Source organism: Xyrauchen texanus, chromosome 26 (genome assembly GCF_025860055.1).
Source record: "Xyrauchen texanus isolate HMW12.3.18 chromosome 26, RBS_HiC_50CHRs, whole genome shotgun sequence".
NCBI classification, from domain to species: Eukaryota; Metazoa; Chordata; class Actinopteri; order Cypriniformes; family Catostomidae; genus Xyrauchen; species Xyrauchen texanus.
The window spans coordinates 7,881,226-7,908,446 of record NC_068301.1 but is presented as its reverse complement, the minus strand read 5'-3'; the positions used below and the strand labels follow the sequence as shown (position 1 = coordinate 7,908,446).

The 27,221-nt window shown below is 38.3% G+C and overlaps 1 protein-coding gene across 5 annotated transcripts in view; it reads right to left on the bottom strand.

Annotated features, from left to right (window-relative positions):
- Positions 1-1,395: 1,395 nt before the first annotated feature.
- Positions 1,396-27,221, bottom strand: part of LOC127619744 (ubiquitin-associated protein 2-like) — a 30,453-nt gene continuing 4,627 nt past the window's right edge. For 2 of the 5 annotated variants that reach the window (XM_052092717.1, XM_052092716.1), the window contains exons 3-30: positions 26,045-26,122; positions 25,592-25,702; positions 25,246-25,444; positions 24,010-24,105; positions 23,874-23,919; positions 18,702-18,746; positions 18,120-18,226; positions 17,912-17,971; positions 17,717-17,769; positions 17,231-17,316; positions 16,892-17,066; positions 14,599-14,800; positions 13,680-13,999; positions 13,250-13,428; positions 12,982-13,102; positions 12,328-12,367; positions 12,044-12,236; positions 11,893-11,959; positions 10,975-11,257; positions 10,689-10,777; positions 10,486-10,536; positions 10,300-10,381; positions 7,693-7,913; positions 7,286-7,391; positions 5,994-6,125; positions 4,888-4,955; positions 4,594-4,788; positions 1,396-3,368 (exon numbers count right to left, since the gene is read on the bottom strand). In XM_052092717.1, the coding sequence (XP_051948677.1) occupies positions 3,273-3,368; positions 4,594-4,788; positions 4,888-4,955; positions 5,994-6,125; positions 7,286-7,391; positions 7,693-7,913; positions 10,300-10,381; positions 10,486-10,536; positions 10,689-10,777; positions 10,975-11,257; positions 11,893-11,959; positions 12,044-12,236; positions 12,328-12,367; positions 12,982-13,102; positions 13,250-13,428; positions 13,680-13,999; positions 14,599-14,800; positions 16,892-17,066; positions 17,231-17,316; positions 17,717-17,769; positions 17,912-17,971; positions 18,120-18,226; positions 18,702-18,746; positions 23,874-23,919; positions 24,010-24,105; positions 25,246-25,444; positions 25,592-25,702; positions 26,045-26,122 (3,501 nt within the window). In that variant the 3' untranslated portion in view covers positions 1,396-3,272. The remainder of the gene's footprint in view (positions 3,369-4,593; positions 4,789-4,887; positions 4,956-5,993; positions 6,126-7,285; positions 7,392-7,692; positions 7,914-10,299; positions 10,382-10,485; positions 10,537-10,688; positions 10,778-10,974; positions 11,258-11,892; positions 11,960-12,043; positions 12,237-12,327; positions 12,368-12,981; positions 13,103-13,249; positions 13,429-13,679; positions 14,000-14,598; positions 14,801-16,891; positions 17,067-17,230; positions 17,317-17,716; positions 17,770-17,911; positions 17,972-18,119; positions 18,227-18,701; positions 18,747-23,873; positions 23,920-24,009; positions 24,106-25,245; positions 25,445-25,591; positions 25,703-26,044; positions 26,123-27,221) is intronic. The other 3 variants (XM_052092719.1, XM_052092718.1, XM_052092720.1) reach the window with 3 other exon arrangements.

Below are 27,221 nucleotides of genomic sequence, written 5' to 3'. Positions count from 1 at the left end.
GTCATTATCTGTTTTGTATTAATGCTTTGGCAATATTGTATGTAAACACAATCATGCCAATAAAGTACTGTAAAATTGAAATTGAGAGAGAGAGATATCACCTGTTGCCACATACAATCAGAGATGCTGTCAGCTTCTTCAGTGGAAAATAGATGTCTAAGTGGGGGTACTCCTCTATTTTGCTGTAGCCGGCGCAAGAGTCATTCAAAACCGCCATAAAAAAAGCCAGACTACAGTTTGGATGTGCACATGGGGACAACGATCTTTATGGAGAAATGTCCTCTGGTCTGATGAAACAAAAAAATGGAACTGTTTGCCAATAATGACCATCGTTATGTTTGGAGGAAAAAGGGTGAGCCTTGCAAGCCGATGAACACCATCCCATCCATGCATGCATGTTGTGGGGGTGCTTTGCAGCAAGAGGGACTGGTGCACTTCACAAAATAGATGGCATCATGAGGAATGAAATTATGTGGATATATTGAAACATCAAGACATCAGCCACAAAGTAAAAGCTTGGTCACAAATGGGTCTTCCAAATGAAAAATAACCTCAAGCATACCTCCGAAGTTGTGGCAAAATGACTTAAGGACAAGGCATTGAAGTGGCCATCACAAAGCCCTGACCTCAGTCCGATAAAACATTTGTTGGCAGAACTGAAAAAGTGTGTGCGAGCAAGGAGGCCTACAAACCTGACACAGTTACACCAGTTCTGTCTGGAGGACTGGGCCAAAATTCCAGCAACTTATTGTGAGAATCTTGTGGAAGGCTACCCAAAACATTTGACCCAAGTTAAACAATTTAAAGGCAATACTACCAAATACTAACAAAGTTTATGTAAACTTATGACCAGCTGGGAATGTGATGAAAGAAATAAGCTGAAATAAATCATTCTCTCCATTTTAAGAATGTGAAATGTCAGAATAATAGTAAAGTAGTGATCCTAAATAAACTAAGACAGGGAATGTTTTCCTTGATTGTTTTGTACGAAATGTCAGAAATTGTGGAGGAAAAAAAAAAAAAAAGTTTACATTTATTTGGCTAAGAGGCGTGTGTATACTTAAACTGTTTGAGAGAGAGATATATATATATATATATATATATATATATATATATACTACACACACAATTTTATCAGATTAATTCAAATTATGTGTGTTAAGGAGACAAACTAGGATTGTGACTGTCTGCATTAATTTGTTCTAGTCCACAGGGCAGCTCACCATTGAAAAACAAATATAAAGTATATCAAACTTTTTTCACCACATATCACAAGGGAACATTTTCATAAGATGAAAACACAAATGCACTTCCTTTTGAATGAATAACAACCTGAGAAATATTTTAACAATTATGGTGCTCAAAAAAAAATTATTCATTCAAAAATATTGTCTGAAAAGATTTATTAGTTTTAGTGTCTAACTTTATAGTATACTGGCTTACCATATCAGAGACAAACTTGCAAGGCAAAATGTAACTAATAATACAAACAAGCAGACTGCAGTTAAAAGGCACACAAACTTGGTTTTCTTAAAAAAGACATTCACATCCAAAAATGATGAAAATGTCTTGGTTTATTTACTTAATATTTATATATATTTTTACAAAATAAAAAACATTATGAAACAAAATGCTAACAAGTCTGTGTAAGGATTTGAAAGGGGGGAAAAAAAAAAGAAGCCATCAAACAGACTACAGTACTTGTTTTATATATATATTTACAAGAAAAATGTATCCATTTAAATCTTTGTTTTTTTAAAACACAGTACAAAAAGTCAATGACCCAAAAAAAAAAAAAAAAAAATTTTTTTTTTTTTACCCATAGTACAATTCTGTCCATCAGCACTTTCCTAATTATCATATTACTAAAATAATATATTTGGGTACAGAAAGTGGTGCATATTAAGGGGAGAATGACTGCAGGTATGACAAAAGAGGCTGTGGAAAGACACTTGCACACATAGGGTGGCCTATGGAAACTTTGACCTCTCTTGTACAACACATCCTCAAACAAATTATAAAAAAAATGTTCACGCCTGTGGCAAAACACTGAGGTCAAAACCATGCCTTAAAGAGATAGTTATCCCAAAAATAAATGGTCATCATTGACCCTCACATTGTTCCAAACAATGATGTTCTCTTGGTTTGAATCACAAAGGAGATGTTTGGCAGAATGTTAGGGACAGACAATCAGTTAGTTTACTTTAATTGCATCTTTTTCCCCCATGCAATGAAAGTGAATGGGGACTGAGGAAAACATTCTGCCTTGTGTGTTCTGTGGAAGAAAGTCATTCAGTTCTAGAACAACATGAGGGTGAGCAAATTACATTTACATTTTTGGGGAAACTAACCCTAACAATCCAGTCTCCCTGCAATAAGGAGAATGGTTAAATGGAAAAAAAAGTTAAGGTGACCAGTGCACATCTCACAAATTGAGGGTACAAGGCTTCAATAAAGGAATTAAATGAATAAACATTTAAGCCTAAAGATTAAGAAAACATTCATACACTGGCCACCCTGACGACACATTCTCTCTCACACACACACACACACACACACGAAACCCCAAACACACGCAGAACAGATCTGAAGCCTGTGAGCTTCAGTACACATTTTTCTGTATATCTATTTATATTTGGTCAAAAATAAACTTCACAAACTGAATTAGCTGATTTAGAGGGATATCATCCTTCTTCCAAACTAAAATTTGGTAAAAACTCATTGCAGGGGAGAGTAAGAGGTCGAAATGTACATTTGGATTGCTAGTCCTCAAAAAGCAATAAGCTGAAAAGTTGGAAAGAACAAATGCCGTGCACCCAAAAAAAAAAAAAAAAAAAGCCAGCCCTCTCTCTCTTGATCAAAGCTCTCTCTTTTTCATTTTATCAACCAGTAAAAGTTAAACATTTGTCCTTTTAGAAACAGATCTAGGTTACATATGCCAGAAAGAAAATCGGGGTAGGTGCTTACACATTCTTTAACACAAAACAAACTCCAAATACTCAATACTCCGCTCTTGAAGGCCTAAGTATCTATCCACATACTCGCACAATCCTCCACATTAGGAAGTCTCCCCAGTAGCACCTCCTCTATCAGCGCCTTACAGTGCAAACTCTCTTAAGACAGCACCACCAGTAGAATAGAGGTGGTACTGCAGGGTGTCTGCACAAAGAGAGGAGAGGGAGTGTCATGGACGAAAGAGAAAAGGGGAGATTTCTGGGGAGAAGGATCCACTAATCCAGCCTTTGGAACACCAGACAGGGCAGGAAGGGCTGTTAATTGCCTCCCCAGTTGTAGCTGTTGTAACCAGACTTGTTGATCTGCGACTTCTGTTGAATAGAGGCATTCTGACTGCGAGGTCCAGAGCCACTCTAATGGAGGAAGAAAATCAAATCACTTTTAAATCAAGTCGCAACAGTGACTGCCTTCTTTTTTAGTGGCTATGGTCCTGGAATTTTCACAATTCATTTTCTATGGAATGATTAAAATTCCTTCAATAAAAGGAGGTCTAGGACATAAACTAATCAATCAGCTTTGAGATAAATCACATTATTACACACTTTGATTTAAAAAGCAAAACAAATATTTTGAAATTCATTTTCCTTTCAACTGTTCTCTGACTGGTGAATCTCACATTGGGATTGTGGGTAGTGTAGTTCCTCAGAGAATGAATTATATAATTAAAAAGCCGAAATCGCAGACTAATATCATTGCTTAACCTTGGAGCTCATCATAGGTCAGTTTGTGGAAGTTATGGGTGTTTCTTCAAATGGCCCTTTCATGTCCCAGAATCTTGGGCTACAAAGCCTACCCGTGAATGAAACCATTGAGTTGGCTTCCCTTCACCCTCAAAGTAGTTGTATATTTGCAAAGATCTGAATCTTTTGCAAAATTGTCTTTATTTATTTATTTATTTATTTATTTATTTTTAGTATTTACCATTAAATCATTAGTTTTATACTTGTATAATTTTTTTAATTAAATTACATCATTCGCAATGCTTAAATGGGATTGTTTTTCGTGCCCTCGTGAAAGATGGCAAGTATTTTTTGTCTGATTTTCAAATACTTTTTTGCTTCAAATCAAAGTTTGCAAATACATTTAAAAGCCAGTTGGTTTGGTTCACGGCTTAGAACACTTATGTAAAATCTACAAAAATAAATGAAAAAAAAAAAAAAAGGCAACAGAGTTGTCACGATATCAATTTTAGTCAGTACCGATACCCGTGAAATTTCACAGTTCTCAATGCTAAAGCAAAAATATGCTAATATGCTATTGAACACACCTTTGGTCCATTTAAAGTAAATTTTCAAATGTAAATAACTTAAAACCAGTGCATGTTTCCTTTAATTCTTTCACTCTTTAGGGCCCTACTTAAAAAGCAATGCATACTTAATTGAGAAAGTTCACAGTGCTTAAATGCCCGAAGCTGAAGAAACCCCCTTATATTTTATCGTTAAAAATCGAATTTCTCTATGGATAAATTGAAGGGGATTTTTATACTGAGAACCCAGAACCCTGTTGCATATTATAAACAGACTAATTAAAAATCAGGCAAAAGGTGACACAGATATTTAAACACAGGTGCATGCTCACCTGTCCATCCTGCTGCATGTGGTGATGGAGCATCTGAGAGTGGGGCTGCTGGTGGGGGGTCAGGATGTGCATGTAGGGAGCTGGAGCATAGCCCGGTGCAGCAGGAGGATTGATAGGGCCACCACTTCCAAGTGCTGAGGGCAAACTAAAGGAAGCGCTGGGAGTTCCTGTGTGGAAACCCTGCTTCTCAAAAGACTGAAGAGGGCAGGTCAAGGTACTTTAGTATTGACAAAATCAAACATTTGGTGAAATAAACAGATTAAACAGATGAATAAATCCAACAAGTGTGCTCACCTGTGTCTTTGTGTAAACAGACCCTGAAATATCAGGGACTCCCGTGTTGCTGGATGTCACAGAGACCCCTAAAGCAGAAAAGTCAAAACACAGAATGGTGATTGCTGAAACTTATAAATCATCAGTGGTAGTATGCCGACATTTAGTCATTTCCATATTATTATAAAAGACAATCTAATCAGGTGTCTCACTTAAGTATTTGTAGACTGCCCTTGTAATGTTTGGGATTAAACATTTCCATCAACTATCTAAATGAAGAATAAAATTAAGAATCCAGAAAATGATGAATGGCAAGAGGCAATATTTAAGATAAGCTGATGTGACATATTTCCTGATCCCTTAATGCTTATTTGATCATATTTATTCCATTATAAAATGGAAATGTCACAGTACCGTTTAGTTTGTTTAATATTGTACCATTTAGTTGCTTAATGTTAAACACAGTCACTTTAACATCTCATATTGGTTTAATTCATTATTATATCAATTTGAAATTCGTAGTTTAATTTTAGAGTCATCAGGACTACCGTAAATACTCATGAGTACAAGACAATTTATGCAAGTGTAATGTAAATTATTTCTCATTCAAATCAGCAAACATCTATAGTCACACGTGTTTCAAGTTACATTCACCAAACCTTACATGTCAGCAGTTAAGTGTTGGTCAGATTGTGAAGTCCAGATTCCAAGCTTTAAAATGACACCCATTTTTTTCTCAAGTGAGTTTTGAATTAAACTGAAGCCGTTCAGCTAATTAAAGGATTAAAAGGTAAAAAGTCAAATTAAATTGTTATCTGTATCAGCAACAATGAGCCAAGAATTTTCTGTAATTGGCCCAGAAATTCCACATGGGTGCATCCTCAGTCACAAGAGTAACAATCCTGATGTGTTCAAGCCAAATCCAAATCCTCCCCTTCATACACTGTTCATTGCATGGAAAGAGGCAAGTAAACGGTTAAATCCAGGCAGTCTACCATAGCCTGCCATGACTTTATCAAGCTCGACCAGTAGTAAGTTAGGAGCAATGAGGAGAGAGAAAGGGAGAGCTTTAGAAAGAAAAGGGAGTAGGAAAGGAAAATGGGGTCTTATGGTGAGGCAGCACTCACCCACTCCGGGCCCGGTGACAGAGCTGGCGGGCTTGTTTTGCGCGGAAGCAGCAGCGGCAGCAATGGCGGTGCTGTAACCGCCCTTACAGAAATCCCCACTCCCTGCTGAAGCCTGGCCCAAATCCTCATAGCCTGCAAACGGTCAGACACACACAGCCACAGCCCCACAGCATTAGACACACAGGGCCAGAGGGAAGGAGTGAAGGGGACGGAGCATAGGAATGGAGGCAAGGAAGCAGCAAGCTGGGGGGAGGGATCAAACCCGAGAAGTGTGTTGGATGATGGTAAGAACAAAAGATTAGATGTGATGGAAAGACACTTCTTGAAAGGAATATAAATGGACAGTGGGAATAAAAAGGAGAACATCTGGACTAACAAAGTTGGAAGATATGAGAGAATTATGTAAAATAAGCCTAAATAAAAATACAAAGAAGAGAATGAAGAGATACAACTCCAGCAAAAATAAAACTGGAGATGATCTAAGGAAAAGTATAGATTTGAATAGAGGGTGAGCAAAGAAAAGCAAAGGGATGAGGATACCACAAACGGTGCTCAAAAGATGTGGATGGATAAAAGCAAGCAGCATGTGGAAAGCATGTATAACCACCACCCTCAACCAAGCGACCACCCTCCCCACCTCATTGTCCTCGCATAACTGGTTCCACAGAAACACACCCACCCCTGGAATTAAACTAGCTCTAATGTGTCACCACAAGTCTAAAGATGGGTGGCAATTTGAGTCTTTTTAGTCTGTTTGCACCCAAACACTGGCGTAATTTGCCATCACAAATGGGATTGGAGAGAAAAAGCCATTAAGGACTCTCAAGGTTATTCGCTCTTAAAATAATCTTTAAGGTTGTCCATATTCTTACAGCTGTGCATCAATGTGTCCACGACTTCCAAAGAGTTACAACCCTCAATTGTCAAAACTACACTGCTACCCCACTACATGGTTCAATAATTAAAAAATTAAGCACTGTGACTGAAAATAAGAGTGGACTCTGTATGAATGTAATAGTATGATGTCACCTGGTATTCAAAACACATTTAACAAATGATGAAGCATTGGAAACGTTTAGGTTCTTTAAACAATCACTTTGAAGAGGTGACTAAGCTAATGTAGTTAAACATGGCTTGAAAACCTACTAGGAGTATCTTTTAAACAATTAAGTAAACTGAGAAATGTCAATGATCATGGATTTGCAATCTGGACAAATTCTGATTTGAGATCTGACAGATTCAGCACAAGGCATTAAGCTTCGTGTGCAGGCTGACAAAAGAAAAAGCATTACCAGTGCTGTATCCATGTGATCCATAGCCGCTCGCTTGCTGGAAGGCCGCGGCTGAGGCATTGACACCAATATTCACACCATGCTGTTTTGAGGAGGTAGGAGCCACCTGGAAGAGCATTCAAAAAAATAGGCAATATTCTTAGAATTCAAAAGACGACAACATTTATTAATACTTTTCAACTAGAACTCTATGGGGCTGGAACACAAAAGGATGTTAGGCAGAATGTTAGGGACTGACAACCTTAGTCACAATAAAATTTCATGCCATCTTTTTTCTATAGACTGTCATTCTGCCTAAAAAAAATAATTTTGTTTTCCACAAAAGTTAGGAACAACTTGAGCGTGAGCAAAATTACAATTTTCATTTTAGGTGAACTATCCGTTTAAGGCCATCAAAGAGCTCTTACCGGAAACATGGCAGGGCCGTACTGGAAGGCGTTGGGTAGACCAGGCACACCAGTGTAATAGGGCAGGCTGGTATAGCTATATCCGGGTGGAAGGGCTGGGTTGATGAAGGGCTGCTGGGTGGTGTGGTGCGTTTGAGTCTGGGACTGCTGAGGCTGGGCCATTGTCGTGGTGGGAGCAGGGGACGAGGCATCACCGCGGCCAAATTTGGACAAGTCACCAGCTTTAGAAATGAGAGAAGGGAATTAAAGTACAGTGTTGTCAATCATGTTGACAAACGCTAATTATATGCGATTGGGGGTAAATTAGTGACAAATACAGCAGTGTTCTAAGAGTTAATAGTTGGTAGGGTTGTAACGGTTCAGTTCTCTCACAGTTTGGTTTATATCACTGTTTTGGTACAGTTCTGTACTTGCTATGCTCAGAAAATAAATGAATAAATACTACTGCCAAATCAGAAGAATACTCAATTTGGTAAACACGTAAACAGGTTTCCCCTTATACCCACAGTTTTACTATAGTCACAGATTCACCATGGTATTATTAGTAAAACCATAACCACAAAATTAACCATGGTTTATACAGTCATGGTAACTACAATATTACTATAGTAAAACCATGGTTAATTCTATCAAAACCATGGTTTCTGCCAATAAAACCATACAGCAGTTAAGTTATTTCAGTCATGACTACTATAATAAAACCATGATTAATTTTTGTTAGGGTCCTTAAAACTAACAGTTTTACTCCCAATTCTTAAATCAACATTAACTTTATTATTATTGTGCAACATGCACATCAGAGCATATCAAACTTAACATTCGGAAACTGTACATCACTATTGAACGCTGTTAAAATGGATACATGAAGGGATGTTGTAACGTGGTATGGGTGTGTTAATCATATGCCAAAGTTACAAATCTTCATCAACAGAGTAGAGCAACATATCCTTGAACCATTTAAGCAATTTAGTTATCGTTTTACATATATCAGTCCAAATGAGCACTGAGTGCCTGCAGTTTCGGACTCACCTGCGTGTTGCTCGCTATTGTCTGTGTATTCAATGTATTACCATGAGTTTACAGCACTCACATTGAGCATGCTCTGCAAACAGTGACTTTTGTCAAAGTTTTGACCATGTTGAGGACTGCAAATCAAAAATTTTACTAGAGGGGAGATTTGAATGACACATGGGTCTTTATTAGTGGCTTATGTTCTCCGCTTGCCATTTAACAACACACCAACGCATGAACAACTTTGATGTCATTAACCGTTTAAACATACTAACAGTTAATTGGACTGCTATTCTCTGTAGAAAGTTGAGGCACGTGAGACACAGGTGGAGTACATCCATCTACAGAGCCATACAGGTTCATTAGCAGATGTTGTAACTGTGTTTGTCACCAAAACAGATGCATGGTTTGACTGCAGATGAACCACGGTGCAAATGCTTACCAAACTGTGGGTGGCAAACGGTGCGGCTAATTTTTATTTTACTGAGAACTGTTTCACCCCAGTAGGTGGTTTGAAAATCTGATGCTCATCATTAAACAACTGAGAACTCTAAATAGCACGCACTTGTCCCTGGTGTTGCCATGGAAACAAAGCACACAGTCTGCAGTTGTGTTGGGATTTGTATGCCCTTCATTGGACACTGCTCAACTCGCTATAGTTTTTCAAAATGCCACTGCATTATTTTTATCAAATAAAAGCGCATCTATACAGATCCTCAAAAGCACAATATTAAAGTAATAGTTTTTCAAATACTAGTGTGAATCTTCACTGGCCTCACGGTTCGATTAAGATTCAAAACAATTCTCAATGCGTCTTGTCCTTTTAATATTTTATTTTTTCAGATTCTTCAAAAAGTCTATTTTTTCCACAGTATATTCATGGCCAGGCAACTCCCCAGATCTTAACCCCATAGATAACCAGTGGTCAATCCTCAAAAGACGAGTGGACAAGCAGAAGCCCACAAATTGTGATAAACTCCGAGCACTAATAAGGCAAGAATGGATAGCCATCAGTCAGGATTTGACCCAGAAGCTGATATCCAGCATGCCAGAGTGAACTGCAGAGGTTATGAAGAACAAGGGTCTACACTGTAAATATTGACTTTTTGCATACATTGAATGTTTTTGCCAATAAAAGCCTTTAAAACTCAGTATACCATAGAAACATGTGAAAAAGAAAAATGTGTCACTGCCAATACTTTTGGCCACGGCTGTACATGTACAAATTCTAGGCAAAGGGTGACTATTTTGAAAATGCTAAAAAATAACACAGTTTTGATTTATTTTGTTTAGTCACAACATAATTCCCATAGTTCCATTTATGTTATTCCACAGTTTTGATGACTTTACTATTATTATAAAATGCAGGGAAGTTATAATTTTTTTTTATAAAGTATAAGCGTTTCAAAACTTTTGACCGGTAGTGTACATAAGATATTGTATATGGTTATTTAGCTGAATAAGTCATATGATAATTTTACCAATTATGCAAGCCATGTTTGAAGAACAGGATCCATATGCACTGTCTGGATGAGGTGCTCCAAATGGCATGTTAAGACATCTGAATCAACCTCAAAACAATACATTTCATCTTACCAGAATAAGGGTTACTTGTCAAACTGCCATCCCTGCCAGTCAATGCTGTGGTTGGAGTAGCAAATGGGATGCTGTAATAGTCCTGTAGATGAATAGGAAACAATGTCACAATTTCAAAATACACAAACGTAAAAAAAAGCAGTACTGTTAAATCCTTCAGTTGATCAAATGTGAACAGTTCCTTACAAGTGGTATTCTGGTCTGTAACATCAAGTCATCATAGCCATACACTTGAGGCTGCAGGACAAAGAGAGAACAAGTGTTGAAGTACAAAGCATGCTCACAGCTAGAAACATGTACATGGCAATAATCTAGTGATATTTGTTGTTTTTAAAAGTTCTTGACGTAATTCATAGGAGACATTAGTACTGAAATTAAAAAAACCTCACTGCGTAAGGGTGAAGCAGGCCAGGAGCCATGATGTAAGGATTGGGCAGTAGTGGCGGCACACCGGGAGGCAAGTTTGGAGGTGCTTTCCCTGTTTTGATAATAGCGTTAATTAATACATTTTGTAGAAATAAAACTGTTTGTCGTTTATCCACTTGTTTTAAAAGGTGTACCGTCTCATTTCTGTGCTAGTAGCGACACAAAATAGAATAGAAACAGTCATAATTTTCCAACATATTTCCTGAACACTCCCCTGGTCTATCATTGGTCGCACGAAGAGTTTCTCACCTGAGGCAGCAGTGTTGCGAGACGAGGAGGCCGATAAATGTGCAGCAGTGGAAGATACACCAGCCGTGGGAGGGATCATGGATGGAACACCAGCGCCACTGTTCAGTCCCATGGTCAGACTGCTAACCGGACCCAGAGAGGATTGTGCCGTGACAAAACTGACAGATGAAGACTGGGCGACGGGAGCCAGTGATGTCGAGGAAGAGGAAAGGGGCACAGAGGAAGGAGCCACAGAGGAGAAAGGCGGGGTGTGCAAGCTGGATTCACAGTCCACATTTGGGTCCTATGTTGGAGGTGGAGGTTAACAAAGAGACAAGGAAGGAGAACAAAAGAGAGCAAATAAGAGATTAACAAAAACTCTGGAACAACTTTTGCAAACAGTCAAACTATTTAATTTGATACACTTAATTTGGCACTAAGACTCTGTTCCATACCTAGATAGCATTTTTAAGAATCATAATCATAGCTGCGCCACCAATGCAAAGGCTGTTCCACAACACGTAACAGCAAAAATATGTAGCCAAAACTATAGTTTGGACAAAATTGGAGGCAGTATTGTATGAATCCTTCATGCATAAAATAATCCCAGAATGCATTGTGATGAGCTAAAATGGAAATGTTCATTCAAGATAAGTCAAAATAAAAGTACTGATTAAAATACATTATATTCAGTACTGAAAAGATAGTCCATTTCAGTCAATATGTGTGTGCACTATTTATTTTTATGGTTAAGAGTATCAGGCCATTAGATTAGCAACCAATGCCAATATCACCATCTACCAATTAGAGAACTTCAAATAAGAAGTTCTCTGAAGAAGTTCCATTACGGTTTGGATGCTGCCTCAAAAGGTAGCTGCCCATGTAGGTAGTAGGAAGTGAGGCAGGTAAAAATTACTTATAAATACAATGCAAACTCACCAGTAGACCAGTGTTTGAAGTGCGAACTGAAGGCGGCGCCAAACTGTTCTGTTGTGTAGGGAGGGAGCTGAGGGGCGACATACAGCATTATTAGTGTCCCTATTGTCATAGATGGACACTGAAACAATGCATAAACAAAACATCATAGTACTTATTGTGTTGAGGTGGAGCCAATGAGCTGGAGGAATCTTCATGTCCGAGAGCACTGAGAGGGGTCTGATTGGATGTGGTCAGCAGGGAGGGAGAACCTGAAGAGGGGTCAGCCATTGGGGCCATGTTGGAAACCAAAGGTGGGACTACTGATTCAGAAGTTGGTTTCACAGGTACTGCAGAGCCTGCTGCAGCTGGAAAAACAATTGCATATAATTAATTCTGCACTTAAACAAATCTCATGTCTGAGACCGATTTTGAAATTGTTTTTTGTTAAAGTCATACCTTCCAGAGACTGTGACATCTGTACCGAACTGAACCCATTCTGTGAACAAAAATTAAATAAAACGCATATGAACCAAATGCAAAATATACAAAATTCTCTTTAAAAAAAAAACTAAATTTCCTATTTAGTTTTTCATTGACTAAATAGGAAACAACAAAAAAAGTAGGATTTGAATTGAAGGCCTGAATCTGCAGACTTGTATGCATTTTTCTGCACTGATATTGTGGTAAACCGTAATAATTTATGCACCCTGACATTGTTCCAAACCCATATGACTTTCTTAGCTGGAACACAAAGAGATGTTATGAATGCCTCAATCACAATTCAACTTCAATGTATGGAAAAAGATGCAATGAAAGTGAACATTCTGCCTAATATCTTGTTTCAAAGAGAGAGAGAGAGAGAAAAAAAAAGTCATTCTGTTTTGGAACAACATGAGGGTGAGTAAATGACAAATTTCATTCTTGGGTGAATGTCACTTTAACGGAGCTGAGAATACTGAAATCTTATTGGATGATCATCAACCCATTAGCAGTATTTCCTAAATTTGGTGTAACTTAAGTCAGAAAATCAATAATATCAACAGGGCCAATGATGAGCAAACTGCACTTTAAACTCCAGGTGGTAAAAGCTGAAGGACTGGGGATTCTTACTTTGGGCTGCAAGTCTTTTTGTGGTGAGGAGGACACAGAAGGGGGGTAGCGCAGTGTCTGGCTCACTCTTGGTTCGTACAGCTCCATCTGACTGGGGTTGGACAGGGTTGATGTCTGCTCACTGAGAAACAACCGGAAGTTTAAAGCATCAATATCAAAACAATCCAAGTGATATATACATTTATGGGGTTCATTTTTTAATGGATGTATTCAAAAATGCATCAAAGATTATCCAGCTGGTGCCTATGTTGTAATGTGAGATACTCACTTGCTGGAGCTTGTGTAAAGACTATTTTGGCCTTGGCTGCTGGGTGTTGTCGTAGCAACAGCTGCTGAGGAATCATAATCAGAAAGCACCGGTTCAGAGCCGAACTGTAATGCTCCAAACTGCAGGTTAAGCCCGGATATATCTGCAGAGCCTGGCATCTCCACCGCTAGAGCTGGAATCTGCATTCACAACATGTTACAGAGATAGCTCATGAGACTTTTTTTTTTTTTTTTGAAACTCACAACTTTCTTCCACAGAACACAAAAGGCAGAATATTTGCCTCCGTATCCATTAGCTTTCATTGAATAAAAAAAAAAAATAAAAAAAGCAATGAAAGTAAACGGTGACTGAGGCTAACATTCTGCAGAATATTCTTTGTGTTAGGAATCAAGTTACATGAAAACCAGAAACGCTGTTTAAAATCAATCACCTTGGTTGTAATGGAAGTCCTTTTCTTCTGCTGTTTGAGTTTGTGCTGTTGTAGGGAGAGGGGGCTGGACGCCTGTGGGTCGGTGGGACTGGAAGATATCTGCTGAACTGGAATGGGTCCAGAGATTTTGGAAACAGGAGTGGTAACGGCCTGGGGCAGTGAGGAAGAATGGGTGGACTGATGGGGCAGGGACGAGGTGGTAGAAGGGGGTGTGGGTTTGTCCTGCAAGAAGGCGTCCATCGTGGAAGCAGTGGAGGCGGGCTGGTATGGCTGCCGTTTGGTGAAGGGACTATGCACAAGCTCTGTTTGAGGTTTCATATCTGCAAAGAAAGTAAACAATGCATATTGAATATTCAGAGCAAAGAGGGGCAGACCCAAGACCAAAAGAACAAATTGAGTAAAATGACAGAATTAATTTACTATTTCTTAGCTTCATGTTGTTTCCAACCCATTTTACTTTTTTCCAAAGCACACAAAGAGATGACCCTCAGTTATCACTCACTTTCATTATATGGAAAAAAATATGCAATGAAATTGAAGGTGACATACTAATAATAATAATAAGTTAACATATATGTCTAATATCTCCTTTTGTGTTCTACAGATGAACAAACTTCATCAGGGGGAGAGTTCATTTATAACACCATGTCAGCATCTAGGCTTTTCACATGGCAAACAAAGGTTCGTCAATACATATTTATAATATTAGATAATATTGCAAATTTTATAAAAGATAAAAATTGTTTATAAAAGATAAAAATTGTAAAATCTGTACAGATGATACTTAAAAAAATAAAAATAAAAAAAAAAGATCTATTAAGCAAGTCTCTGTAAAAAAGCATTCATCAGAGGGAAAGGGTGATGACAATACATTTTTTGCTGAACTAAAACCAATAATTCACTACATGAGCTCTCTTACCATATTGCCCCAAGGTAGTGGGGCTGGTATCCCAGGTAGAAGGACCTGTGTTGGGAGGTCCACTTTGTGAGTGCTGGGCTGCCAGCTGGGATAGCGCCTTGGCAGTCTTAAACTGCTCTAGGAATTGTGAACCAGTCGTGGAGCCTCCAGTGGTCCCTTTAGGGTCTCCTACGTCACCAAAACCCTTACTGAGCAAGCTCACCTGAGGAAAGCACAGAGTATATGGTCAAGGATAGCGGTCACTGTGTGCAATACACTTACTGACAGAATAGGACCTCGTTTACAACTGGTATTAAGATGCGATTTGGGGGATCTGATCACAAGTGGACAGCTCGAACTACAAGCGAAATCCTTTTGTGTAATAAAAGGATTTTATTACACAATAAAACAGACATTGGACAACAGATAATTGGAAGTGTGTTATGGATCTTCATCCCATTGAGCTTTTGCGGTGAGAAGATTATCATCTCAGAACGCTATTCTGAGTTGGTGCTGTTTGGAGGCACAAGGAAGACCTACCCAATATTAGGCAGGTGATTTAAATTTTGTGGCTGATCAGTGTACATCCATACAGTGCACCTGTGTAATATATATATATATATATATATTAGTTTTGATATATTTTGTAGTCACAACAAAATTCCCATTTTTTCATTTATGTTATTCCATAGTTGATGACTTCACTATTTTTCTAAAATGTGAAGAAAATATAAAATTATAATAAAGAATTGCACGAACACAAAAATCATGAGACCACATTGCATACAAGGTGTAAATGCCATTCAGTCCTGATGCATCTCTGATCAACCAAACACCATTCACTCATCTTTCAGTCGACCACTGCTACAAGTTTGGGGGTTATGTGTGGCTTTAAAACAAAATAACTGTCCAATCTGAAAAGGTGCATGCATACATACACAAACAAAAGACTTCGCAGAACCCCTTCATTACACATGACTGTAATTTAAAGCCGTCACTTCTTGTGCGAATGCACGTTTGGCTGCCGATTTACATTTGAGCTATTTTTTAGTCTTTTGTTTTGTTCGTTCTTGTTGATTAAATGAAAGTATCTTTTAATTTCGCACACGCATTAAATGGACATTCTTGGAATTAATTTGAATGGGCTTTCGCCTGTTTGAGGTTCCCGCTAGTGTGCAGGGGTGGACTGATCCACCCTACCAGCCTGCTGCGGTGTCACAACTAGCCTTCCTAATCCCATCTGACTGCCTACACAGCGCCATTGTTACTGAGGATGGTGCGGCAGTGTTTTCAGACACCAATTTCGTGGCATGGTCATCCTGTGTTCCAGTTCACCATTTGCTGTTCTGGAGTTTGCATTCGTTTTGACTCCGTGGCGTGAGAGATGAGAGTCGACGCAGATTGCTTGGTGCACCCACTCAACACGGGACTACTCTGGTCATGTCATTTTTTGCAATACTGCTCATTTAGTTTGAACTGTTTGGTCTGACCACATGTCAGACTATTCGGACTATATGTTTGACTCCCGGGTTGCGGTGTTGCATTTATGTATGCTGTATTGTTTTGATGCATTTATGTTTGTTGTTGCTTGTAAAGCACTTTGAGCTATATAAATTAAACGTATAATTCAAATTAGTCTACCGATATGCTCTATGAAACTTAATGGCCAAATAAAAATTACGATATTCACAATATTGCTTAAATTTTATACTGTCAGCAAAATAATTGCAATTATATATTGAAAATTTGATATATCAACCAGCTCTAGTTCAGATCTATAAGATATTTCTCAGATACTGTATTCAACTTTTTGCTTTGCAAACACTTTGCCGGCTTTGGATTTTCAGAACACCTTTATTTAAAAATTACCAGAGCAATGTTAAAAATAGCTGGTTAGTCCGGTTTAAAAAAAAAACAAAAAAACATTATACAGTCACACGACTTGAGGCTATTTCAAGACTTTTTTTTAAATGTGCATTTACATTCCTATATAAAAACTATCTGTCCTTATGCAGTTAAACGGTTCTCAGTTTATGCGCATTTCTTAATGAATAAAAATGAAATCCACCGAGCGAGCAAATAAATTAAGCACAAAGGATTTTATTCACATCTTAATGCTTCTATCCAGCTGATTTTATGCAATATCCCACAATTTGCATACAAATACAAGGATGGAAACCCAGCTATAGGGATTGATGTGTAGTCATGAAATCAAAGTCCCTTCCCTCGAAATCCTGCTACTGTGTACATTGTAGTTTGGCACCCATAAAGACATTTTGTTTTTTCTTGACAAGTCATTTGAGGTGTGGCTCACCATGCTGTGCTGGCTATAAGGAGCACTGGAGGAGGACTGGGACAATGAAGCATTCTGCTTTGAATTGCTAAACACCAAAGACTGGGACAGAGGTTGTTGGCCATCAAGTTGAGCAGACTCCACTTCAGAGGAGGTGGTAGGAGGAGTCTTTCCCAGCAACACCGCTAAATCAATCCTGAATGGCAAAAAAAAGAAAAAGTATGAAGATAAAAGGTTCTCATAGAACCAAAACTATAGCTTAACTTAATATATCATATTTAGATTTAGGACTATTTTACACATGTGTGGTGGTATATTGGTGTGGTTTTCATTGTTTTTAGTTAGCAGCCACTGACGTACCTCTGTCCAGCTGTAATGGTGACATTCTCTTGTGGAATGGGAATGGATGCCACACTGGAGGCAGTGAATATCTTGGTCTCTGATAACTAAACCGAGAAAACATTTAAAGTTAAAATACAATTTAAGCTCAAATTTACAGCAAATAAGTTGACTAATCTGTTTCTTTAAATCAAGACCTCTTTTTTTTTTTAAACTGTTTTACTGCTTTAACAATAGGGAGCAGAAAAAGTATATTATGGAGGAACAGGACTGGAAAATAATGCAAACCGGACTCATTCACCAGTGCCTGGATGAGCACTAATGTGCAAATCCATGGCTTAGTCTTATTTCTCAATTCATTGAGATGCCCACTGACCCACTAAGCCATCATTCCAAGTGCTTTTTTGCAAACAAGGCTTCCATTCAGTTTTACAGACCGATGAATCATTATTTTCTTTGATAATCGACAGCATGCTACAGAAGTTACATTTTACCCAGAATACTCACATCTTCATTCCAGTCCTCTGTACCCCACTCTTCTGTGGCAGTTCTCCAAGCACCTGTGAACAAATAATAGGAATACATTTTTTTTTTTTTTTTTAAAACACACAAATCCAGCTCTTTTACATTTACAACAGCAAGAGACCAAACCATCTGCAAAACAGTCATAGAAAATGGACAGGCCATTTCAATAACACTCACCAGGGGCAGAGTCATATTTTCGGGGATAGCTTGTTCCCTCTCCACCTGTAAACTCAAGCCCTGTGGAGACAGATGTGTAGGTCTGAGTTGTCCAAAGACAAAAATGCAAACTCTGATCATTTACATTGCATTTACATACAGTTACATTGGTGTCTTTTAAATTGTGTGTGTAATTGGAGAAGTGATTTACAAAAACCAAATCACTCACGGTTTCCATCCTCGGGTTCAAGATTGCCAGTGTTACTCCAAGTGCTTCCGCTTGTGTAGCTCTCTTCTGTTTGGGCTGACTCACTGTAGTCCGCTGGGTTAAACAGACTAGAAAGGGGAAAAAAAAGGGAGACTTCATTATGTTTCAATGCACAAGGCATGCAGAGATTGCATCCCAAACCCTCTCTGGTGTCCATTTTTAGGCCATTATTGTGAATGAGGTGAGCTATGTTGTTAACAAACATTGACAGTCAGACATAATTAGCATCCACAACCAAGATGCAAAAATTGGAGAACAAAATCACTGCTATAGTTCTTCTACTAGCAGAAAAAAAAACACACCAATGTCAAACTAGCTGAGCGCATATAAAAGAGATGCAAATGTGCTTGCCAGTCACTCTCGAACCGGAAACCAAACCAGGACAACTTAAGCTGCCAATTAAAATGTTATATCTATAGTTCATACTGAATATACTGCAGATATCAGTGTCATAAGCACCACATAATTTGATCACAGGCTACTAGCTATTTCACCCTTGACCCTGAACAAGCCAACACACTTAAACAAATGGGTTCAACTCACCTCTCATCTCCTGACAAATCATATCTGGGGCCCTTATCAATCTGGCTTTAGGAAGAAACAACAGGGAGAATTACAAGCAGCTCAACACTGAAAGAGGGGGGTGCATTGTGTCAATACAGATGCGCTCGAGTGTGTGCATGCGTTTAAGAGTTATGGCAAATATCAGTCTTGAGTCTAATGTGTTCTATATGTCCAAGGCCAGACTAGCTACCATACCTGCTCTACAGGGTTGGTTGCACCAGCTATGTTTATTAGCATAATTTGTCATTTATCTTTATCGATCCCATAAGCAGCCTTCAATTTTCTAAACAGAAGCCAGGCATTTCAGTTTTTTCTTGTTATTGTTGAGGTTCAATCCCTTTTTGCCTCACATACTGTAACTGGTAATAAAGATATATATATATATATAGATATATATATATATATATATATATATATATATATACATACATACATACATACACACACACACACACATACATACATACATACACACACATAAACTATGAATAAGGTTCAACAAATAAATACTCTTAATACAGGGAAAATGTATATTCATTTAATATTCTCTATAATTTATACCTGTTGTATATTTTGTAATCTTGCATATTAGTGACACCAGGTGAGGCATAACAGAAAGTGCAAAGTTTAAATCATTTTTTATGCAGAAGAGCTGCCAAGTAGTATGTTTTTTTTTTTTTTACATAATGAGCCCTCTCAAACATATATTAAAGTAAAATGTCTAAATAATATGTCTAAAAGGACAGAAGTCTGTAACAGCAAACATGAGCTCATTTTATGTTATTCAATATGATAGTATTTTAATTCCAAACGTTATGTCTGGTCAGACAGTTACGTTTCATGGTGCAATGCTCAAATATAGTAGTGCATACATTTTAACTTGGTGCCCATTCAAACTAGAAATAATCTAAGGCCCTGTTTCCACCTGGTATTAAGAGGAGTTTCGGGTGATCCAATCACATGTGTAAAGCCCTAAATTCAGGCCTAAACAAGGTCTAAATAATTTTGTGATCAGATCACAAAAACCACATATGAAAATGGTCAAAAACGCTTCTGACCACATCTCATTTGATGTGTAAACGCTAATCCAGCCTATGCGTCTTGGCAGCAGTGAAGCGCCACCTCTCACCTGTCAATCAACCGCTGTGCTAAAACAAGAGTTTAAACTTAGCCGTTCACGAGTGGCTTTAAAAGGAAATAACAGTCAAACCAGAACATTTTAAAAGCATATACATAATCACGAGAGCTTCACGGACCTTTAGCGTGTCTGATAACACATGACAAGCACAAACACCAAGCTCCTTTAATACACTAAAATTATGGAGAATTCTGCTTGACATGTTGCGTTTGTGCTTGGATTAAATTTCAACTGAATTTGAGAAACAGCGGATTGTTTTTCCCACGGTTGTGTGTTTTTTTCTGACTTTATCTGATTGATTTATCATCATGCAGTAACAGACAGACATAGTGATTGCTGTATGTCGTCATGAAACAGAGACCCTACCCTCCCAATCAGAACACAAGTGGTTACTGCAGACGCATTTAAGTGACCAGGTGTAAATAGCGACGTGTCTCACCTGACCACATGTGATCGGATCACACAAAATAAATCGTAATACCAGGTGGAAACAGGGCCCAAGTTGTGACTTAGACATGGATGGTGCAACCGGCCCCAGGTGTAACAATAAAAAGACTGAGCTTTCGAATGAAACAGCTAGGCTAGTTGTGCTGTATTTTAAGGTGACTTGGCAACTCGAAAACAAGGATTAACTTGTAGTCTGGAGATTCAGGGGTCAAGAATTGCAAAATAATATTGCATGCAAACTTTAAAACGCACACTTCACACGCAAAAGGCGCCAGTCAAGTAGCCTGACAGCAGCTCAAGAGGAAGATTCAGAAAGCCTTAAATGAATCAGACAAAATCCAGTGGCATAAAATGAGCCTAGAAAGGATAAGCACTTTGAGGCTCCAGGTTATTCCAATTTTAACATCAGTTTTTTTTTGTTTGTTTTTTTAAACCCAGAATTAAACTCAACTGAAGAGACATTAATACTGACATACGGTTCTAGCCAAGTTTACAAAGAGCCCATTTACATGCACATTCTTACACAGATTATGCTTAACTAGCAGACAATGTGTCTATGTGGTCATATTAACGCATTAAATGGCTTTCCTTTATCGGTGTACGTTCATTAACTGTTAAGAATAAACCAAACGACATGGTAAGATTTTGCCCACTACTCAGATTTCGCATTCCATGTAAACACCTTTACCAGCTTATCCAATGTATGCAAGAGTTGTGCATGAATCCTTTTGTTTTGACGTCAAAAGCAAAAATAACTTGATTATTTCAAATCTATCACTTTGTCTGATTTATCAAGTAAGCCAATTTTTTTAAGAGTTATCGCCGTATTGCTGTGCATGTGAACAGGCTCAAAGATAAATGGCTAGTAACTATTATCTTTCAAAGCAAAAAACATGAAGGCACACATGGGGTCTCTCTCAATCAGCTCCCTATGTTGTGAATCAGTATATCATGAAAACGAATTTGGGCACTGGCAAGGGTGTTCATCCACTGAACGTTGGGACACTAATGACACAAATACCTGCAAAACGATAACGAGCTTGTGCATTCAAGCACAGCTGTTCTTAATAAATACCATTCACTTTCTTGGAGATATTCAAACATTGCAATTTTATGTATTTTTTTATTATGAAGATAAAATACATTAAATAAAAACTACAAATATAAAAAGAGAATCTTTTAAATATTTGTTTATATAAGTAGGTTTAAAATACAGTTTCCCTTTCATGGTCATTATGGATGAAAGACATTACAAACAACACCTTCGTTTTAGGTAATGGAACATAGAGCAACAATGCTTTCTGGTTTTTTCGGAGCATTGTGGGATTTTTTTTTTTTAGGGAGTGGACATTTCAGTGCAGTGGAATGATTTTGCGATCGAGACAGCCCTTAAAATGGCCAACACCCTGATCAGTGCCCCGACTAATGAACTAGGGAGCTGATTGAGACACACCCATGGAAAATATTTCACACTAACAATGCCACTTAAACACTAGACATTAAAAGTGTTCACCCAAAAATGAAAATTCTGTCTTCATTTTCTCACAATGTCTTTTTAAATCTGCACGACTTTCTTCCATGAAACACAAGAGGAAACATCTGAATGAATGATGAACCTGCTCATTTGTCAATATAATTAAAATGAATAGGGCCTGAGGATTTCAGCTCCTAATATTCTGCCCAACAATTCTTTTTGTTCTAAGGAATAAGTCGTACAAGTTTGGAGTACCATGAGGGTGAATAAATGACAATTTTCCATTTTTAGGTGAACCATCCCTTTAAGTGGATCTTATATAATTTCATACACTACATTGACAAGTTTTACTTGCAAATAAACCCGCTATAGTCCTTACCTTGTCAAACATCTGCATGGAAAACATGTCAACTAGAAATGCATACATCACACTCTTACCTTTAGACTCAACAGAACAGCACTTTGTGCTAAAAATTCCTAGTCATTCAGACTGCTCATATGCCATAGCTTTGCAAAGTTTCTGAAGCACAAGATTATATATTTAGCGATGCAGCACTGGAATTATCCGGACCATGCTGTCTCATTTACACTGTGTCCCAAGCAAGTGCAATGCAACAAGTTTCCCGAGTATAGTAAATTTTTTCAACACTGAAAGCAAAATTGCTGCACAACATAAGAGCAGCGAATCTTTAAACCAATCTTACTCTGGGTGATTTTAAGCAACCAACAAATGGTCTAACATTGAAGAGAGAGGTTTTAAACGCTTGCCACATTGTTGCTCTTATTTAGGACACGGTTTTTAGTGAACATGCAAATCCAGGAAGGACCCTAAAGCCTCAAGTATACTTCAGTTTTGCTTGAATGCTAGGCGTATGTGTAGTGGGTGACTGACTGAAGTTGTCATCATCAGCAGAGAGCTTGAGCACTGTATGTGTCCTGACTGATTTTTCGATCCGCACATACTCCGAACACATAGTCTGCTCCTGTGCCTGGAATTATTTGCACTAATTAGTTGTGGTGCAAATCGGGCATGTCATCCCAATACTATCATATATTGATTCTTTTGGCCTGCAATCCAATATTTGCTGACACTTCAATGTCTGCCGTGATACAATTTCGATCTGATTCGATTCAGGGCCCTGTGATCGACATTGTGCCTATTTTACAATCATTAAAAAAAGAAAATGTTGCCCTCAAATGTAAACAAAATATAATCTGAATATTTTATTGAAATTTTACAAATTTAGTATCCACATTGGGACATCCACAACAAAATAAGGACCTGAAGAACGTAATATAAAAAATAAATGTCTCGCACACAAGTGATAAATCATTTGATCAAAATATTTACATACCCATGACTTGTTTCCAACTATCTGTGCTCTCTGTGGTTTTCTTGGCTACAACTTCCACAGTTGTAATAAATTCTGATACGTTAACTGGTATAAATGTTAGTAAGGACGTTGATGTGTCAAGTCTTTTAAATGATGCTAGTGCTGGGCAGCAGGAGCTTTTTCTTTCCCTCATTAGTTTCTGTGTCCTTCATGAGTTAAAAGCAGCTCTTACATTCACAAAGACGTTTTGTAATAATTTGACCAAATCAGAGCAGAAAACAACATTTATAACTTCTGAATTAGGTATGTTTCATACAACAGACTCGCTGCCGTACAGAGGCAAAGTTTGGATAAAACATATGTAAATGTCTGCAAGTCAAATTTGGCAGAATTTGTGCTGGCCTCAGACCTGTATACAACTTCCCAGGGAATTTGCATGGATCAAATGCATTTTTTTTATGTTTATCTTGATATTGTTTTATGGGTGTTTTGCCATTCAGCGCCATTGTTTCCGCCCATCGATGGTCACAAATATGGCGATGGCACAAAAAAAGTGACATCACTGAAAAAGGTCAATAAACACCCTAGAAATAGTCCAGTATCTCATAGCAGTCGTAGAGTGCGTGCCAACCATATGTGTATGCATGCACGGTCAAATGGAATATTCTTTGAAAGGCTGAGAGTTCGACTGAAAGCATACGTTAAGTGTTTGCGTCACAAACAAAGTATACTTTGGGTTTAGAGACACAAAAACTTACCCCATGCCCTGAGCTGAAAACCTTCCACCTCGCCTGCCAGCGCCACCTGAAGGACAGGAAGACAAGAGTCAAATCAGAGATCCAAAGCCATTTATGTACTCGTTGTTCGGGGTGTGAAACATTGGCAGGAGCTTACCTCTTCCTCTGCCTCTCCCCCGACGGCCTCGCTCTGTTCCCCTTCCCACAACTCCACCTGCTTTGGCCCCATCCAGCCCATTCTCCTGCCCACGAACTGGAGAGAAGGAACAAAGAACAGAACGATTGGAGAGAAAACACATTGGATACAAGATACGTGGATATTGTTTATTAAAGCATCTATTAGCTCAACCACTAAAACCATCTTCTGGTAAATAAAGCTGTAGTGTTCAGGCTTCCCAGAAGTCAAAGCACTGCAAAATGAAAGTCATTAATACATCTTTCCCAACCTTCGAATGGACTAAATGGTCCCACTTTCTTTTTGTATTGACATACATCAAATACAGACTCAAAAATAGCTTCCAGCTATTTTTTTTTTTAAAGTGAAAGTCAAGCAAGTGAGGAAGGCTATATGCCAAGTGTGACTGCGCTAAAATGCAAAAGGTGCAATGCTCTCAATGGTAAGAAAACAAAACAAAAACATTGAAACAAAGTTGCAAGCCAATAATTTTTAGTGTCGTCACCAACTGCAATAAAAACCAAATTATTGCAAAAGCACTGCAAGAAATATAGATGAATTTACTGTTTAATTCAAAACTATTCTGTATTCATCAACCTGCTACATCTCCGACATATTCCTACAGGCACATTGAACCAAATTATAACGGTAGTTCAGAAAGTCCCTACTGGTACATATACTGGATTTCTTCACTGCAAAACATTACATTATGTTTATAAGGTTGGCAAAGTTGCAACACTGCTCATATCAACCATTGAAATCTGCTGCTCAAAAGAACCCATAAGCAGCTACACACTTTAAAATCAGGCCGAGTTTTGTTTTTGACATGATTAAATGAATAAGGAAAAAAACTCTGTCCTTTACATAATATGATCACGAACACGACCAGCTGTAAAACTGTTCCTAATCAGCGTCAGATCCCAATCAAACCGCAAGACTTATGTGAACATGGAGTATGAGCCCCATGTTGTTCTCGAACTCTGGAGTGAGAAACAGAGGGAGAGAATCCGGTAGCAGCTCATTTTATTTTAACACACACTCCCTTCAGCACTATAAAAAGCAGCAAACGGTTTGTGGTATGCCGCACTCTGCTCTGAATGTGAAACCATTAGGTGACGAAAAATAATGCAAACTTGATGTTCCTGACTCCATGCAAGGATGTTGATTTCAAATGAGAAAGAAAATTCTGTGAAATAAGTGGATGAACTCTCCACTCACACTCTCGTCCGCGGCTGGCTCCACGACCCCTCCGTGGGGCCCCACCTCTACGGCGTGCCATGTCTCTTTCTCCTCCTCCTCCTCCTCCTCCTCTCTCTCGGTTATCCTTCCCTTCATCTCCTCTTTCTCCTCCATCTGCCTGTGCATTTTCCTTCTGACCTGACACTCCTTTCTTCTTTCCAACCATCTCCCAAGAGTCCTGAAGAGCAAAGGGAAAATTATTTAGGGCATTGTTTTCCCTAACAAAAAGGCTTAAACTAATATAATTTTATTGTACCCTGTTGATACCATTAAATCACTTATCCCCCCCTCCATAATTAAACTATAAACAAGAGTCAGAACTCACAGTGTCAGGGCTGCCCTCCAACAGGACATTGATGGCTCTGTTTACATCTCCGTTGCAGTCGTGCAGCGCTATCATGGACTCATCCTGATCCTTTCCTGTGATGTCCACCAACTAAAGAGAAGAGCCACAAGATGCAAGATAAGTGGCTGTACAACCTCCCAGACCACACGTGTTAAAGGTAAGAGGATGGAATCCTCATGAGTTGACTTCAGCTTCAGAAAGTGCATTGGAAACAGGACAATTAAAAGCTGGTTATAACCCATAACTTTCAAAATGGAGAAGAATGGGTTCCACCATTTGCAAATGGGTGAGGGAACAGTGAACAATCAATACAGTCATATTCCCATGAGCCAGGCATACAAAAGAAGACTTGCTTCTCACTCATCACAAAAAGACATGTTCTTGCCCTTAACTTCAATGATCTGTGATGCATCATCATCTATAAGATCTCACCTGCTTAACCTTTTCCTCAAAGTCTGCATCATTATGGTCCGAGATCATCTGCGCGAGTCGGATCTGCTCAGCGGTGGCCTGGATCGACAAAAAAAGCAGGGCATGGTTAATGTCAACATGAAATTTAAATTGACCCCTATTTAATTAATACACATTCTTGGTTTCATTAATGCACTGATCATCTTTACTTGTCCCAAAAAAACTTTATATGGTTGAAACGGATACTAGTTTGTCACGAGGAGTCATTTTATTTGTTTGACATGAAACAATGAGAAGCTATTTAATGATTTTTTTGTATATGATTTTATTGGTGCAGAGACTGCTGGCAGTCATACAAAATCTGTGCATGCAAATGACTGAACAGTTCAAAGCGCATTTAAAGATGAGAAATCAACCGGGGCTGGTCTCTAAGAGCTGTCACATCCAGTTGTGAATCTGCATAATTTCTATGAATGTATGATGCTGACAGAGACCTGAGTGAATCGAAGTTCAAGCTGAAACCCTTCCTCACCCATACACGCACAAATTATTTCCTTAGGGAATCAGTCAACCTCATTATTGCCTCAATGCACCATTCATTCTAATCTTAAATAATAATACCTTCAAATTAATGCATGGTACTTGTTAGCTTGTGTTATTTGTACCAATTCAACTAATTTGGCATCATGAACATATTCTAAAAAAAGGATCAAATCAAAATAATAAGAGCTGTGTGCAATCTGACAATTAACAGTACAGTTAGTCTGAGATTTCCCTAGATAACAATATCTAGTGAATTCTAATATACGTGTGCACATGTGAATTTGTTTTGTCAGTCCCCCCCCCTTATACATATTTTGTTTAGCTGTTACTTCTGTTACCAAACTCAAATTCCTTGCATTTGAGTGCAATAATACAATGTGAATAAAGCCCTTTATGTTTATTTAAATGTGTTTCACGGTTGGGCTGGACGATAGAACTACATATGCAGACAATATAAAGGGTCAACCAATAGAGATTGTGTATAGCACAATATGTAAATATCTATGTGCGCGGATCTATCAGTGGGCAGGATTTCACACGTGACAGAATTGAAGGGTTTTTCCAGCATTTAAAATTTTACATTCAGCAAATTCAATAACATTCACCATGCATTCAGCTCTCGATTCAATTCGTTTCTGATTCAACATCGATTCAT